Raw genomic sequence first — 18,518 nt, 5'->3', positions numbered from 1 at the left:
TCCACGGCATCACCGCCGACGCAACGATGTACGACTACCTCCTCGCCTCCCTGGGCAGCTCCACAATCACGAAAGTCTGGACAACACTACAAAACCCTTCGGAGTAAGGCAAGTACGCACATCTCAAGGCCGCGCTCCTTAAAAAATTCACAGCCTCCCAATTCGTGCACAACTGCCACCTCCTTGACCTCCCGGGCCTCGGTGACTCCACGCCGTCAGACTTGCTCTCACACATGCTTGCTCTGACCGACGAGAAACCGCCCGGCTCCCTCTTCCGTATGCTCTTTATCCACCAACTACCCCCCAGCATCCGCCCGGCGATTGTGGCGTCCAGCCTCACGGGCCTCGAGGACCTGGCCGACGAAGCCGATAAGCTCCTGTCCGCCGGCTCCAACCACGCCGTCACCCCCGACCTGGCCTCCGCGGCGTCGGTGCGCGCTCCACCCTCTATCGCGCGGCCACACAGCTCGGCCACGAGGCCCCCCAGGACCCCACGTCCCCCAAGCCCTCGACCCAGGGCTACTGCTACTTCCATACCCGGTTCGGTGCACGGGCATGCCGCTGCAGCCATCCCTGCACGTTTCCAACTGCCCTCACACCGGCCTACACGATGGCCGTGGGGCAAGCAGGCGCGCTGCTGTACGTTACGGACAGCGCCTCCAGACGCTGTTTCCTATGCGACACAGGCGCGCAGCGCAGCATCATCCCCGCGTCTGCCCTCGAGATCTAGCGAGGCAGCTGCGGCCCTGCGCTGGCTGCCGCCAACGGCACCGACATCCGGACGTACGGCACCCGCACCGTCACCATTGACCTCGCAGGCCGCCGCTACCACTGGGAGTTTATCACCGCCAAGGTGCTCTCCCCACTCCTCGGTGCGGATTTTCTGTGTGCCCACGGCCTGTTGGTTGACATGCCTCGGCGCCGCCTCGTGGACATGAACACCATGTCACCTATCCCGGGCGCCATGGACCCCCCCAACCCGCCGAAATGGCGTGGCAGTGCCGCGTCCACTCAACGGACGACTACTCAGCACTCCTGGCTGAGTTCCCAGCCCTCACCAACCCGACCTTCTCCGCAAAAGTTGCTAAGCACGGGGTAGAACACTTCATCCCCACCACAGGCCCACCGGTGTATGCCCACGCCCGCAGGCTGGACCTGGCCAAGCTGGAGATCGCGCGGGCCGAGTTCGCCACAATGGAACAGCTCGGCATCATCCGCCGCTCCAACAGCCCCTGGGCCTCCCCACTCCACATCGTCACCAAACCCGACGGGGGATGGCGCCCCTGCGGGGACTACCGGCGCCTAAACAACGCCACCACGCCGGATCGGTACCCCATACCGCACATTCAAGACTTCTCGGCTAGACTGGCTGGCCGCTCAGTCTTCTCCAAAGTCGACCTGGTGCGCGGTTACCATCAGGTGCCAGTCCACCCCACGGACGTCCCCAAGACGGCCATAATCACCCCTTTTGGGCTATTCGAGTTCCTCCGAATGCCTTTCAGCCTCAAAAACGCGGCCCAGGCCTTCCAGCGGCTCATGGACTCGGTCCTCTGGGACCTGAAGTTCCTCTTTGTCTACCTGGATGACATCCTGGTAGCTAGTTCCTCCAAGCAGGAACACATCGAGCACCTCCGCACCCTGTTCCAGCGGCTCAGTGAGCACGGGCTCATCATCAGCCCAGCCAAGTGCCAATTCGGCCTCAGCAGGATCGAATTCCTCGGCCACCACATCACGCAGGACGGAGCCATTCCCCTGCCCGCCAAGGTGCAAGCCGTCCAGCAGTTTCCCCGGCCTACCACCATCAAAGGCCTCCAGGAGTTCTTGGGGATGATCAACTTTTACAACCGCTTTATTCCCGGAGCGGCCTCCCTCATGCGGCCCCTATACGAAGCCCTCCGGGGTAAGAAAGACCGAATGGCGATCGAGTGGTCGGCGGACATGTTGACCGCTTTCGACTCGACCAAAAAGGCGCTCGTCGACGCCACCATGCTCGCTCACCCACAGCCCAACGCCAGGGTGGCCCTCACCACGGACGCCTCCGACCACGTAGTCGCGCCGTGTACGAACAGTGGGTCGACGGGGCCTGGCAACCGCTGGCCTTTTTCAGCCGCCAACTGCGCCCCCCGGAGGCCAAATACAGCGCCTTTGACCGCGAGCTCCTCGCACTGTACCTGGCAGTCCGCCATTTTAGATTTCTTCTGGAGGGCCGCCCCTTCACCGCGTTTGTCGACCACAAACCCCTGACATTCGCGATGGCGAAATCTGCGGACCCGTGGTCAGCCAGGCAACAACGCCAGCTCGCCGCGGCGTCCGAATTCACCACAGACATCCGGCACGTCTCTGGTCGAGACAACGTGGTGGCCGACTGCCTATTCCGCCCCGCCGTCCACAGCGCCCACCTGGCAATGGACTATGCTCAACAGGCAGCGGAGCAACGCACCGACCCCGATCTGCTCTCCGCGCCCACAACCCTCCCAGGGCTGCGACTGACCGATGTCGCCTGCGGCCCGTCTGCCATCACAGTCAAATGCGACACCTCCTTGGCACAACCCCGCCCCGTAGTCCCGGCGTCCTGGCGAAAACGGGTGTTCGACATCGTCCACGGCCTCTCACACCCCGGCACCCGCGCGTCCATTAGACTGGTGGCCAACCGATTTGTCTGGCGTGGCCTGTGCAAAGATGTGCGCGTCTGGTCCAGATCCTGCATAGTTTGCCAGCGTGCCAAAATCCACCAGCACGTCAAAGCCCCACTCGAGGAGTTCACCATGCCAGAAAGAAGGTTTGACCACGTCCACATCGAACTCGTCGGCCCCCTGCCGCCATCACAAGGTCACACGCACCTGCTGATAATCATGGGCCGTACCACCCGCTGGCCCGAGACCATTCCACTGACGTCCACCACCACCGCCGACATCGCGAGGGCGTTCATCGGGACCTGGGTCGCTCGGTTCGGCGTCCCCTCCGACATGACGTCGGATAGAGGCCCGCAGTTCACCTCTGATCTGTGGGCCGCCATCGCCCGAAACCTCGGGGTGGCCATTCACCGCACCACGGCTTACCACCCCCAAGCCAACGGACTGTGTGAGCGATTCCACAGGTCCATGAAGGCGTCCCTCCGCGCCAGCCTCGAGGACGAGGCTTGGATCGACCGCCTCCCGTGGGTGCTACTTGGCCTACGCTCCGCGGTCAAGGAAGACCTGCAAGCCTCGGCGGCGGAACTCGTGTACGGCCAGCCGCTGCACGTACCCGGAGAGTTCCTGCCCACCGCCACGACCCCCTGGTCGGCTGACCAGCAACGCCGCGCTTTCGCCAACCGAGCACAACAGTTCACTCCGGTACCCACCGGCCGGCACGGTGAACCAGCAACCCGCGTACCACCTAGCCTGCACATGGCCAAATTTGTTTTCGTGCGCCATGACGCCCACCGAGGACCTCTACGGCCCCCATACGATGGACCCTACAAGGTACTCCAGACGGGGCACAAGTTCTTCCTCCTCCAAGTGGACGGCAGAACTGACAAGGTGTCGGTCGACCGGCTCAAGCTGGTGCACCTAGAGCCCGACGAACCCGTTCAAGTGGGCCAACCCCCACCGCGGGGCAGACCGCCTAAGAGCCCGACGCGTCCGACCGCCCCGCTCCCGACACCAACCGCCAAGAGCCGTTCCGGCCGTGCCATCAAGCCACCACGCCGGTTCGTACACTCCCTACTAGCAGACTCTGGGGGGAGCTGTGTGGCGTACCGATCACAGAAAGGACACAATCCGCTTTTCGGTCCGTAGACTATAAATCAGGCGTCATGCCTTTAAGAAGGATCACACCTTTAAGAAACTCGATCTGCAACATCGTTAAGCCCAGAGCGGGGGAGGGGCAGTCTAAGCTATGGACTGATGAAAGACAGTCGGACTTGGTGTAGTCTCTGACGCCATTTTTGTGTTCATCATGTGGTCTCAACAATTAAACCTTTTCTGTTGAACCTCTCCGAGTTCAGTATATTTTGTTAGGAGTATGTAGACTCCTACAACACAAAACAATACACACTCAGAGTTATAAAAACTCAGCAATAAAAACAGACTCATACACACAAACACTCACACGAAATAAACTGAGCACACAGCACGCATTGCGGAATGTTGATGGTATGTTTACAATATTGCTGCTCTGCACAGCTCTATAAAATAATTCCAAAAAGCAGGAGTATTGTGGCAGTTGCCATGGTAACTCACTTTATTCTGCGGAGTGTGTAGTTTGTTGGAATGTGAGTGTCTCTGCCGGGGTCCCAGCTGCATGTCATGCTGAGCCTCTTCTTCAAGGTTGTTACACAGGTTAAGTTCGCTGGTTTATCTGGAGGAACTGGAAACAGAAACATTATCCAGAGGCTGCGGAGTGAAGCACTCCTGAGAGTGGCAGTGCCGAGCTCAGAGGCAGGCCCTTGCTACACACAAAGCTCCAGACTGCAGGGGTAGTTCATAGTAACAGGCCTGCATTCTAATCTAGGGTCAACAACTCTGCCTGGAGCCATCCCTGGAGATCTGATCATGTGATGTGGTGACTCATAGAATCATAGAATGACCCAGCACAGAAGTAGGCCATTCGGCCCATCGTGGTTGTGCCGGCTCTTTGGTAGCACTATCCAATTAGTCCCACGCCCCTGCTCTTTCCCCATAGCCCTGAAAATGTCTCCTCTTCAAGTATTTATCTAATTCTATTTTGAATGTTAATAGTGAATCTGCTTCCACCACCCTTTCAGGCAGTGCATTCCAGATCACAACAACTCGCTGCATAAAATAATGTTTCCTTATGTCGACTTTGGTTCTTTTGCCAATCACCTTAAATGTGTGTCCTCTGGTTACCAACCCTTCTGCCACTGGAAGAAGTTTGTCCTTATTTACTCTATCAAAACTATTCATGATTTTGAACACGATCAAATCTTCTCTTAATCTTCTCTGTTCTAAGGAGGATCTTGAGCGCAGAGCTTGGAGACAGAGCTGGGTAAACGCAATCGGATTGGATCGCATGCAGAGTTGAATGATTTGGTGAGAGCAGGAATTGGGTGGGGAGGAGCAATGCGGTGGAGACGTCGGACTGAACTGTACCCAAACCATTTCCTATAGGCATATAAATAGTAAACGGGTAGTAAGAGGAGGGGTGGGGCTGATTAGGGACCACAAAGGGGACCTACACATGGAGGCAGATGGTATGGCTGAGGTACTAAATCAGTATTTTGCATCTATCTTTACCAAGGAAGAAGATGCTGCCAAAGTCATAGTGAAAGAGGAGGTAGTGGAGATGCTGGATGGGATTAAAATTGACAAAGAGGAGGTATTAGAAAGGCTGGCTGTACTTAAAGTAGATAAATCACCAGGCCTGGTTGGGATGCATCCTAGGATGCTGAGGGAAGTAAAGGTGGGAATCGCGGTGGTCCTGGCCATAATCTTCCAATCCTCCTTAGATACGGAGGTGGTGCCAGAGGACTGGAGAATTGCAAATGTTACACCATTGTTCAAAAAAGGGTTAAAGATAAACCCAGCAACTATAAGCCAGTCAGTTTAACCTCAGTACTGGGGAAGCATTTAGAAATGATAAATCTGGGACAAAATTTACAGTCACTTGCAGATTAATTAAGGAAAGCCAACACGGATTTGTTAAAGGCAAATCGTGTTTAACTAACTTGATTGAGTTTTTTGATGAGGTAACTGAGAGGGTTGATGAGGGCAATGTGGTTCATGTGGTTTTCAAAAGGCGTTTGATAAAGTGCCACATAATAGGCTTGCCAGTAAATTTGAAGCCCATGGAATAAAAGGGACAGTGGTAGCATGGATACGGAATTGGCCGTGACAGGAAACAGAGAGTAGTGGTGAACGGTTGTTTTTCAGACTGGAGGAAGGTATACAGTGGTGTTCCCCAGGGTCGGTTCTAGGACCACTGATTTTATTGATATATATCAATGACTTGGTCTTCGGTGTACAGGGCACAATTTCAAAATTTGCAGATGACACAAAACTTGGAAGTATCGTGAACAGTGAGGAGGATAGTGATAGACTTCAGGAGGACATAGACAGGCTGGTGGAATGGGCGGACACGGGGCAGATGAAATTTAATGCAGAAAAGTGCAAAGTGATACATTTTGATAGGAAGAACGAGGAGAGGAAATATAAAGTAAAGAGTACAATTCTAAAGGCGGTGTATGAACAGAGAGACCTGGGGGTATATGTGCACAAATCGTCGACGGTGGCAGGGCAGGTTGAGAAAGCGGTTAAAAAAGCATACGGGATCCTGGACTTCATAAATAGAGGCATAGAGTACAAAAGCAAGGAAGTTATGATGAACCTTTATAAAACATTGTTTCGGCCTCAACTGGAGTATTGTGCCCAATTCTGGGCACCGCACTTTAGGAAGGATGTGAAGATCTTAGAGAGGGTGCAGAAAAGATTTACAAGAATGGTTCCAGGGATGAGGAACTTCAGTTACGTGGATAGACTGGAGAAGCTGGGGTTGTTCTCCTTGGAGCAGAGAAGGTTGAGAGGAGATTTGATAGAGATGTTCAACATCATGAGGGGTCTGGACACAGTAGATAGAAAGAAACTGTTCCCATTGGCAGAAGGGTCGAGAATCAGAGGACACAGATTGGCAGAAGAACCAAAGGCAACATGAGGAAAAACTTTTTTACGCAGCGAGTGGTTAGGATCTGGAATGCACTGCCTGAAAGGGTGGTGGAGGCAGATTCAATCAGGGCTTTCAAAAGGGAATTAGATAATTACCTGAAGGAAAAAAAATTGCAGGGCTCCGGGGAAAGGGCAGGGGAGTGGGACTAGCTGAAGTGCTCTTGCAGAGAGCCGGCACGGGCTCGACAGGCCGAATGGCCTTCTTCCGTGCTGTAATTATTCTATGATTCTATGATTCTATGAACAACCCCAGTTTCTCCAGTCGCTCCACATAACTGAAGCCCCTCATCCCTAGTACTATTCTAGTAAATCTGCACCCTCTCCAAGGCCTTGACATCCTTTCTAAAGTGTGGTGCCCAGAATTGAACACAATGCTCCCGCTGAGGCCTAACCAGTGTTTTATAAAGGTTTAGCCTAACTTCCTTGTTTTTGCACTCTATGCCTCTATTAATAATCCCGTATGCTTTTTTAACAGCCTGCTCAACTGGATGTCAAGGGATATACAAGAATGGATTAGGAAAAAAAGGGAGGCTTTTGGCAGATACAAAGGACTAAAAACAGTGGAAGCCCGAGAGGAGTATAGAAAGTGCAGGGGGGGTACGTAAAAACGAAATTAGGAGAGCGAAGAGGGGGCATGAAAAAACACTGGCGGTCAAAATAAAGGAAAATCCCAAGGTGATTTATAAGTATATTAAGGGCAAGAGGATAACCAGGAAAAGAGTAGAGCCCATTAGGAACCCAAGTGGCAATCTGTGTGTAAAGCCGGATGATGTGGGTGAGGTTTTAAATGAATATTTTGCATTTGTGTTTACTTTGGAGAAGGACGATGTAGGAATAGCAATCAGGCAGGGAGATTGTGATATACTTGAACAAATTAGTATTGAGAGGGAGGAGGTACTAGCGGTTTTAGCGGGCTTAAAAGTGGATAAATCCCCAGGCCCAGACGAGATGTATCCCAGGCTGCTGCGTGAGGCAAGGGAGGAGATTGCAGGGGCTCTGACACAAATTTTCAGAACCACTCTGGCCACAGGGGAGGTGCCAGAGGACTGGAGGACAGCTAACATAGTACCATTGTTCAAGAAGGGTAGTAGGGATAAACCAGGGAATTACAGGCCAGTGAGCCTAACATCAGTGGTAGAGAAATTATTGGAAAACATTCTGAGGGATAGAATTAGTCTCCACTTGGAGGGGCAAGGATTAATCAAGAATAGTCAGCATGGCTTTGTCAGGGGGAGATCATGTCTAACTAATTTGATTGAATTTTTCAAGGGGGTGACTAGGTGTGTGGATGAAGGTAGTGCAGTTGATGTATTGGGCTTCAGTAAGGCTTTTGACAAAGGTACGATAGCAAAATACTGCGGATGCTGGAAATCAGAAATAACAACAGAAAATGCTGGAAAAACTCAGCAGGCCAGGCAACATCCGTGGAGAGAGAAATAGAGTCAACGTTTCAGGTCAAAACCCCTCATCAGGACTGAAAAAGCACAGGAAATGAAACAGATTAAAAGGCCAGTTTGGAGGCTGGGAGAGCTCAAAAGAGAAGTGAAGAGACATTAAGAGGTATTCAAAACCAGACGAGATGGTGATAGGACTAGTGGAGACAAAAGACGGCTCTAGATTAGGTGTGAAATGCGCTGGCAGAATGGGAGACAGCTGCCATGGGGGAGAGAAAGAAAGAGAGGGGAAAGGGCCAAAACAAAGGTGTGGATAAAATATATGTGTAAAAATGTAATAGGGGCCAAGGTTATGATCTGAAATTGTTGAACTCGATATTGAGTCCGGAAGGCTGTAAAGTGCCTAATCGTAGGATGAGGTGCTGTTCCTCGTGTTCCTTTTAATTTGTTTCATTTCCTGTGCTTTTTCAGTCTTGACAAAGGGTTTTGACCTGACACGTTGACTCTATTCCTCTCTCCACGGATGTTGCCTGGCCTGCTGAGTTTTTCCAGCATTTTCTGTTGTTATTTTTGACAAAGGGAGACTGGTCAAGAAGGTAAGAGCCCATGGGATCCAGGGCAATTTGGCACATTGGATCCAAAATTGTGGCAGGAGGCAGAGGGTGATGGTCGAAGGTTGTTTTTGTGACTGGAAGCCTGTGTCCAGTGGTGTACTGCAGGGATTGGTGCTGGGTCCTTTGCTGTTTGTAGTGTACATTAATGATTTAGATATGAATGTAGGAGATATGGTCAGTAAGTTCGCAGATGACACAAAAATTGGTGGAGTAATAAATAGTGAGGAGGAAAGCTTCAGGCTACAGGGCGATATAGACGGGATGGTTAGATGGGCAGAACAGTCGCAAATGGAATTTAACCCTGAAAAGTGTGAGGTGATGCATTTTGGGAGGACTAACAAGGCAAGGGAATACACAATGAATGGTAGGACCCTAGGAAGGACAGAGGATCAGAGGAACCTTGGTGTGCATGTACATAGATCCCTAAAGGCAGCAGGACAGGTGGATAAGGTGGTTAAAAAGGCATATGGGATACTTGCCTTCATTAGCCGAGGCATAGAATATAAGAGCAGGGAGGTTATGATGGAGCTGTACAAAATGCTAGTTAGGCCACAGCTGGAATACTGTGTGTAGTTCTGGTCGCCACACTATAGGAAGGATGTGATTGCATTGGAGAGGGTGCAGAGGAGATTCACCAGGATGTTACCTGGGCTGGAGCGCTTCAGCTATGAAGAGAGACTGGACAGGCTGGGGTTGTTTTCCTTGGAGCAGAGAAGGCTGAGGGGGGACCTGATTGAGGTGTACAAAATTATGAGGGGCACAGATAGGGTAGATAGAAAGGAACTTTTCCCCTTAGTAGAGGGGTCAATAACCAGGGGGCATAGTTTCAAGGTAAGGGGCAGGAGGTTTAGAGGGGATTTGAGGAAAAATGTTTTCACCCGGAGGGTGGTTGGAATCTGGAACTCACTGCCTGAAAGGGTGGTAGAGGCAGGAACCCTCACAACATTCAAGAAACATTTAGATGAGCACTTGAAACACCATAGCATACAAGGCTACGGACCAAGTGCTGGAAAATGGGATTAGAATAGACAGGGCTTGATGGCCGGCGCGGACACGATGGGCCGAAGGGTCTCTTTCTGTGCTGTATAACTATGGCTCTATGGGCTGGATTTTGTCAGTGTCGGCGGGCTGGGGCGGTTCAGTGTGGGCGGGCTGGGGCGTGTCAGTGTGGGCGGGCTGGGGCGTGTCAGTGTGGGCGGGCTGGGTTTTGCCAGTGTGGGCGGGCTGGGGCGTGTCAGTGTGGGCGGGCTGGGTTTTGCCAGTGTGGGCGGGCTGGGGCGTGTCAGTGTGGGCGGGCTGGGTTTTACCAGTGTGGGCGGGCTGGGGCGTGTCAGGTGGAAATCGTGTCAGGACCCCGACTCTTAAGTGAAGTGTTGAAAAAGTACGATTTTCCCCTAATTGGCCAATTGATTTCCTGCGTGTGGGAACCCCTGGCCCAATGAGTCTTTTCATACAGAAAGTCATCTCCGATGACGTCATCAATGCTGTTGGATTTAAGGCCTGCAAGCAGCCTTGATTCTTCTGGAGACTGCAAAGGCTCTGCAATTTATATGAAGGAGTTGAATTGTGGAAAATGTCAACGATGAAGCAAAAGTGTGCTCCTCGGTTTGATGAGCCCTCCCTCCAAGCTCTGGTGCACGGAGCCAGCTGTAATAAGGAGTTGCTGTTCCCTTCCTCAGGGAGAAAAAAGCCACCCCAGCAGACAAAAGTGGCCCAGGTTGTCAACTCCATTTCAATGAGCCGCAGAACCTGGCTGCAATGCAGAAAGAGGTTTCATGACCTTCTCCGCACCGGAAAAGTGAGTATGACTTTCCCATCACCCTCAATCTGATCCCCATCGCCTCTCCTCACCAGCACTCTGCTTTGCCAACCTCTTCCTCCACATCCCACTTGACACTTACATCCCTGCACCCTTACCCATTTCCTCTCTCTCTATGGTCACATTCACTTAACTATTCGACCATGCAGCCCTCACACTTCCTATCACTGTGATGCCATAACAACAACTACTTACAACACACAGGGAGGGTCCTTTGTATCCTTCTAAGCATCTATGCTATGTATTCACTACACTCACTCCTTCCATGGTCCATGGAGGAGCTTACTCGCAAGGGTATTGAAAACATGGTCATTGTTCAGAATAGAATGACATCTCTTGAGGAGCGATGGTCTGCTGTTGGGCAAACAAAGCAGACCTTCATGCAAGTCCTCTGGAGTAGGACTTCCATTACAGAAACGGGTCCTCATGGCCCCCCTGCAGTGCAGCAAGGTGCTGTCAAGCCTCTGAAATGGGGCTGACCCATGAGAGGGATGTTGGTGGCAGACAACAAGGAAGTGGGGGCTCCTCTCCAAGTGCTCACACGACCATGCCACAGCAAAGCCCTCGGTCAGAGCCCCACCAGAGTCCTCACCCAAATGAGATGGGCGTCGTAGCCCCTGCACAGCCGTAGGAGCAGCAGACTGTTGGTGAGCCCGCACAGGTTCGCCACCCCAGAGGATGCCCGCCAAAGGCGTCGAGACAGGAGCAGCAAGAGAGCGAGCAATGGGCCTCCACATCTGCTGAAGCCACAGGGGAAGCACCACGTAGGAGCACACGTAAGAGGAAGATAAAGCACAAGTAGTCACAAGGGTAGTCATTTGGGGGCTGTGCTGTTTTGTGATTGTATTATAAAGTGTTTTGATGGCAAACTTGACGTTGTGGCCTGTGGCATTTTGCAAATGGGACTTTCACATTGAGGGCTTAGGGCGCCTTGCGATTATCAGAATGGTGGTTAGAGTGATAGGATTCCGCAGGTTCTTCTCCATTGTCGATGATCTGGTAAGAAGGAGCGAGACTAAAGTGTTTGATTGTGCAGGCTAAGCAAATCTGGCCAGGATAAGTGCGTCCCTTGCATCCCGGGCAGCAATATGGTGGCGCTCTGGCGCCTTCTGGCCTATGCATCTTCAGGTGGGTGACTAGCAGCTTGGCGCTCCTGTTGATGTTCCTGCTGTTGGTGCTGCTGTTCCTCATGGTTCTGCTGCTGCCGCGGCTGGTCTTCATCCGAATCTGATGTCCAGGAGGAAAGGAATTAAATGGTCGCCATGCTTCTGGTATATACCTCAGTTGAGGAAGCGCTTAGTCAAGGTGGGGAGAGGGGTTTCCAAGGAGGTCACACTGGAGATGGGTGTCAGGCTCCAAACTTCCACACCAATGAGTAGGCCTGCTAAAAGTTCCCCCAGACCTGAAACAACAAAGTTCTGCCACCTGCAAATGATGATTGGTGAAAACTCCTTTGTAATGGTGGAGCTGCAGCTGTTAGTAAGCAGTCCACTTGTGAGGCCACCAGGATTACCTGGCGTGTTCCAGAGGAGGCGTGTAGGGTGGGGAAAATGTGTTAAAATCGGAAAGGCCTCTCAAAATGGGATTATAGAGGCAATTAAGTGGTTGTTAAGGGCCTTGGGAAAATTGCTCGGAGGCGGGATGGAGGCGGGAACGGGCCCGTCCACCAGTTTTGGCGATTTTAACAACTCGCACGCCTCCAAACCCGCCTCCTCGGGGCTGGGAAAATCGAGCCCTATGACTCTACGGGGGAGAAATTGGGTGAGTAGCGCCACCTGTTAGCGCCTAAAGAGGCAGTCAGTGGCTGTAGCGCCACTGGCTGCGTCTCCCGTGATATTCAGTAGGGGCGCTAATGGTGGCGTTAGGCTTTTGCGCTGCGCCGCCACCGATGACGTCATCGGTGTGCGCAGCACCCCATTCATGCCCCGTTCGCGATATTTGGTAGCGAACGCCGCAGTTGCGCCGCTCGCTACCCGCGCCTGGTTCACGGGGCCTTGCTGTGCCGGCAGCGGCGCAAGTTAAGGTGGAGGTGTGGGGCGGCCGCTTTTTCAGCGGCCGCCTGCCCGCACCTCCGTCCCCGGCCTCCAACCCCCCCCCCGCGGCATTGCCGGCTGTTTCCCAAGAGCCCGGCACTTCTCCTTGGTGCCGGGCTCATTTGCCGGCACTCGCGATCGGGGATCGCGCTGTTGCAGGCACCTCCCCCTTAACAGTGGGAGGAAGGCCTGCAGTACCGCAGCGTGCCATGCCGCAGCGTGTGGCGCTGCGGCACGTTGCGCTGCGATAATCAGTTTTAGCGCCCTAAGAGGGACGCGGAGCGCCTCGAGCCTCGCCCCGTGCCCCTCGAGCGGCACTGAAACTGAATTTCTGGCTAAATCCTGCACTCAGGTGACTTTTGCGCCACTTTGGCGCCCCAACCCAATTTCTAGGCCTACGACTCTAACTTGCCCTGCCACCTTGAAAGACTTGTGTACATACACCCCCAGGTCTCTCTGTTCCTGCACCCCCTTTAACATTGTACCATTTAGATTATATTGTCTCTTCTCAGTTTTCCTACCAAAATGCATCACTTCACACTTCTCTGCGTTAAACTTCATCCGCCACGTGTCTGCCCATTTCACCAGTCTGTCTATGTCCTCCTGAAGTCTGCTACTATCCTCCTCATCGTTTACTACATTTCTGAGTTTTGTGTCATCTGCAAACTTTTAAATCTGCCCTGTACTCTCAAGTCCAGGTCATTAATGTATATATATAAAAAACAGCAATGGTCCTGGTACCGAGCCCTGGGGGACTCCACTGTATACTTCACTGCAGTCTGAAAAGCGACCATTCATCACTACTCTCTGCTTTCTGTCCTTTAGCCAATTTACTATCCATGCTGCCACTGTCCCTTTAATCCCGCGGGCTTCAATTTAGCGATGAAATTAGCTAAATTGAAGCTAATTTGTTAGCTTTTTTTCCCCATTAATCGGGTGGTAATAGCCTGCACTAAACTTCCGAATATTTAGCCCACTGTATATAACCAGATTCATATACAGACCCATTACCCAGACACTGTTTATATTCCAAATTTATACACAGTACCATTAGTGACACAATGTGTATAACCCAGATTCATATTCATCCCATTACAAACACACACTGGCTGAGAAATTGCATAAGACCCGAAAACGGACGCGGGGATCACGGTGCGCGATCAACCCGCACGTATTCCTTCTGATGCTGGCAGCACGCAAACTTGCCTCACACACTGCTCAATTTGCCACGCCCCTCACCTACCAACAATCTCCATCATTCACAACTCATCCCTCACATTCATAAGCGCCACCTCAACCTCACTCACTTACCACTGTTGCAAGCCTCCATTCACATCTCGCAGCTTGCACACACTTCCAGCTATTGAACCATGACAGGCACATCACCCAAACGTATTGCATCACACTCCCCTCTCTCTTGCAGGACAAGGTGGCACCTTCCCGCCTTATCCCCATTTCCATTGGTTCCCTTATAATCCAAAAATCTATCGATCTCTGTTTTGAATATACTCAACGACTGAGCATCCACAGCCCTCTGGGGTAGAGAATTCCAAAGATTCACAACTCTTTGAGTGAAGAAATTTCTCCTCATCCCTCATTCTGAGACTGTGACCCCTGGTACTAGAATCCCCAGCCAGGGGAAACATCCTCCCAGCATTTGCCCTATCAAGCCCCTTAAGAATTTTATACGTTTCAATGAGATCACCTCTCATTCTTCTAAACTCTGGAGAATATAGGTCTAGTCTACTCAGTCTCTCCTCATAGGACAATCCCCCCATCCCAGGAACCTGTCTGGTGAACCTTTGTTGCACTCCCTCTATGGCAAGTATATCCTTCCTTAGGTAGAGACTCAAACTGTGCACAGTATTCCAGGTGTGATCTCACCAAGGCCCTATATAATTGCTCTTATACCCCAATCCTTTTGTAACAAAGGTTAACATACCAGTTGCTTTCCTAATTGCTTCCTGTACCTGCATGTTAACTTTCAGTGATTCGTGTACAAGGACACCCAGGTCCCTCTGAATACCAACATTTCCTAATCTCTAACCATTTAAAAAATACTCTGCTTTTCTATTTTTCTTACCAAAGTGGATAACTTCACATTTCTCCACATTATATTCCATTTGCCATGTTCTTGCCCACTCACTCAGCCTGTCAATATCCCTTTGCAGTCTCTGTGCATCCTCCTCACAACTTACATTCCCACCCAGCTTTGTATCATCAGCAAACTTTGATACATTACACTCGGTCCCCTCAACTAAGTCCTCTCCCAAAAACTCCCTTTCCTACTGGGAGAGGAGAGAAGCTGTGTAACACTGGCGGCACACTATGTTACAGCTTGCCATGAACAGAGGGACAACCAGTAAACTCAGAAAAGAATATATATAAACAATGCGAATGTATATTTATACACTCAGGGATATACCTGTTTATACACTGTATGAATAGAACTGCGTTTATGTGCTAAACCATAAATGTATTTTGATGCTTTGGCAACATAAGATGTAACTTATCATGCCAATAAAGCGATTTGAATTGAATTGAATTGATATAGATTGTAAATAGCTGAGGCCCAAGCACTGATCCTTGCAGTACCGCACTAGTTACATCTGCCAACCCGAAATGACCCGTTTATTCCTATTCTCTGTTTTCTGTCCGTTAACCAATCCTCAATCCATGCTAATATATTAACCCTAATCCCATGAGCCCTAATTTGGTGTAATAACCTCTTGTGTGGCACCTTAACAAATACGTTTTGAAAATCCAAATACATTACATCCACTGGTTCCCCCTTATGTACCCTGCTAGTTACAACCTCAAAAAACTCTAACAGATTTGTCAAACACGATTTCTCTTTCATAAATCCGTGTTGACTCTGCCCAATCATATTATGATTTTCTAAGTGCCCCGTTACCACGTCCCTAAGACTAGATTCTAGTATTTTCCTACAACTGATGTCAGGTTAACTGGCCTATAGTTCCCTGTTTTCTCTCTCTCACCTTTCTTGAATAATGGGGTTACATTTGCTACCTTCCAATCTGCGGGGGCCGTTCTAGAATCTAGGGAATTGTGGAAAATCAAAACCAATGCATCCACTATCTCTGCAGCCACCTCTTTTAGAACCCTAGGATGTAGGCCGTCAAGTTCAGGGGATTTGTCGGCTTTTAGTCCCATTAATTTCTCCATCACTATTTCTTTACTAATACTAATTTCTTTAAGTTCCTCATTTGTTCTAGACCCTTGGTTCCCCACTATTTCCAGAATGTTGTTTGAGTCTTCTTCCTTGAAGACATACTAAGTATTTGTTTAATGTCTCTGCCAATTCCTTATTCCCCATTATAATCTTTCCTGTCTCTGTCCGTAGGGGACTCAGGTTTACTTTCCCTAATCTCTTCCTTTTTATATACCTATAGAAGCTTTTACAATCTGTTTTTATGGCTCTTGATAGTTTACTCTCATGTTCTATTTTCTCACTCTTTAATTTCTTGGTCATCCTTTACTGAATTCTAAAATGCTCCCAATCCTCAAGCTTACTACTCTTTTTGGCAACATTATATGTCTCTTCCTTTTATCTAATACTATCTTTAACTTCTCTTATTAGCCACAGTTGGACCAATTTTCCTGTGGGGGTTTTATTCCTTGCGGGACTGTATATTTGTTGCAAATTATAAATTGTTTCTTTAAAATTTTGCCATTGCTTATCTACCATCCTATCTAGCTTCCCATCCTACCTTAGCCAACTCATCCCTCATACCTACGTAGTTTACTTTGTTCAGATTTAAGACCCTAGTTTCAGACTTAACTAAATCACTCTCAAACTCAATATAAAATTCTATCATGTTATGATCACTCTGCCCCAGAGGTTCCTTCACTGCAAGGTTATTAATTAACACAGTCTCATTGCACAATACTAGATCTAAAATAGCCTGTTCCCTAGTTGGGTCCTTGATGTACATATCTAGAAAGCTATCTTGAATGCCTTCCATGAACTCGTCCTCCTGTCCACCATTGAATTTCCTCCTTCTGAGGATCAATGGAACTATTTCTTAATTTCCCCTCAGTGTTAGTGTCTGGGTCCCGTCATCACTGCCAGTAACAGGTCTCTCTTGATCCTGCTCAAACAGCAACTTCAGTTCCACTCCACCTACTCCAGCGTTGTGGGGGGTTGATCTTAAAAGACAGAATAATGACTAACCCTACATTGAGGGCCTGGCTTCTTTTATACAAGTTTGATGTTGCTTAGGCTTAAGGATGTGTAACATTTCACACTCTGGAACCCAGTGTAATTCTTGGTTCAATCTGACAAGATCCTTAGAATTGAAGTTTTACAGATACACTTAGGGGGAAGTGACAGCTGCAAAAGATACGAAGGAAGACACAAAAAACCTCCCTGGGATATCGGGAAAGATAGGGACATTGGCAAAGGAGGAACTGACGCAAATCAATATCTCTAAGGATATGGTGTTAAGGAAGCTAAAGGGATTGAAGGTGGACAAATCCCCAGGGCCTGATAACATGCATCCTAGGGTACTGAAGGAGGTGGCCCTAGAGATAGCGGATGCACTAAGGATGATTTTTCAGAATTCATTAGACTCGGGAACAGTGCCGATGGATTGGAGGGTAGCTAACGTTACCCCACTATTCAAAAAGGGGGGTAGGGAAAAAGCAGGTAATTACAGACCTGTAAGCCTTACATCAGTTGTGGGCAAAATGCTGGAGTCCATCATTAAGGATGAAATAGCGGAGCACTTAGCAAATGGGGACAGGATAGGACAGAGTCAACATGGATTTACAAAGGGTAAATCGTGCTTGACTAATCTATTGGAATTTTTTGAGGGAGTAACTGGTAGAATAGATGGGGGAGAGCCAGTAGATGTGGTGTACCTGGACTTCCAAAAGGCCTTCGATAAGGTCCCACATAAAAGATTAGCATGGAAAATTGAGGCTCATGGGATAAAGGGGAAAGTTTTGGCGTGGATAGGGAACTGGCTGTCAGATAGAAAACAGAGAGTTGGAATAAACGGCTCATTTTCTGAATGGCAGGCAGTAACAAGTGGGGTACCACAGGGATCTGTCCTGGGCCCCCAGCTGTTCACAATTTACATTAATGACCTGGATCAGGGAGTCGGATGCAGCATTTCCAAATTTGCAGACGACACTAAACTAGGAGGTGGGGTGGGCTCAGAGGAAGAGACCAGGAAGCTCCAGAGCGATTTGGACAGACTGGGCGATTGGGCGGATAAATGGCAGATGCACTATAATGTGGACAAGTGCGAAGTTATCCACCTTGGGTGCAGGAACGGGAGGGCAAATTATTATTTAAATGGCAATAGATTGGGAGAGGGGGAAGTACAGAGAGACCTGGGTGTTCTTGTACACCAGTCACTGAAGGCGAGCATGCAGGTGCAACAGGCGGTCAAGAAGGCAAACGGTATGCTGGCCTTCATAGCAAAAGGGTTAGAATACAGGAACAGGGATACCTTGCTGCAGCTGTACAGGGCACTGGTGAGACCACACCTCGAGTACTGTGTACAGTTTTGGTCGCCTCATCTGAGGAAGGATGTTCTTGCCATGGAGGGGGTGCAGCGGCGATTCACCAGGCTGATACCAGGAATGGCGGGAATGACCTATGAGGAGAGACTATGTAGTTTAGGGATGTACACACTGGAGTTTAGAAGATTGAGAGGGGACCTCATAGAAGTGTATAAAATTCTGACAGGTCTAGACAGACTGGATGCAGAAGGAATGTTTCCCTTGGCGGGTGAGAACAGAACTAGAGGACATAATTTAAGGATAAGGGCTAAACCATTTAGGACAGAGATGAGGGGGAATTTCTTCACTCAGAGAGTGGTGAACCTGTGGAACTCATTGCCACAGAGGGCAGTGTACGCCAACTCATTAAATATATTTAAGAGGGAATTAGATATATTTCTACGGGCAAAAGGGGTTAAGGGTTACGGAGAGAAGGCGGGGACGGGATACTGAATTAAAGGATC

General features: G+C 50.0%; 1 protein-coding gene across 1 annotated transcript in view; it reads right to left on the bottom strand.

Annotated features, from left to right (window-relative positions):
* LOC147103060 (granulocyte colony-stimulating factor receptor-like) overlaps positions 1-18,518 on the bottom strand; it is a 348,122-nt gene that overhangs the window by 179,306 nt on the left and 150,298 nt on the right. Inside the window, 1 exon segment of the mRNA XM_085962336.1 lies at positions 4,224-4,350. Within this exon segment, the coding sequence (XP_085818462.1) occupies positions 4,224-4,350 (127 nt within the window).

Source organism: Somniosus microcephalus, chromosome 20 (genome assembly GCF_052327205.1).
Source record: "Somniosus microcephalus isolate GS21.2 chromosome 20, FLI_Smic_1.0, whole genome shotgun sequence".
Classification (NCBI taxonomy): Eukaryota; Metazoa; Chordata; class Chondrichthyes; order Squaliformes; family Somniosidae; genus Somniosus; species Somniosus microcephalus.
Note: the sequence above shows the minus strand (reverse complement) of the source record. Positions and strands in the feature narration are given on the sequence as shown.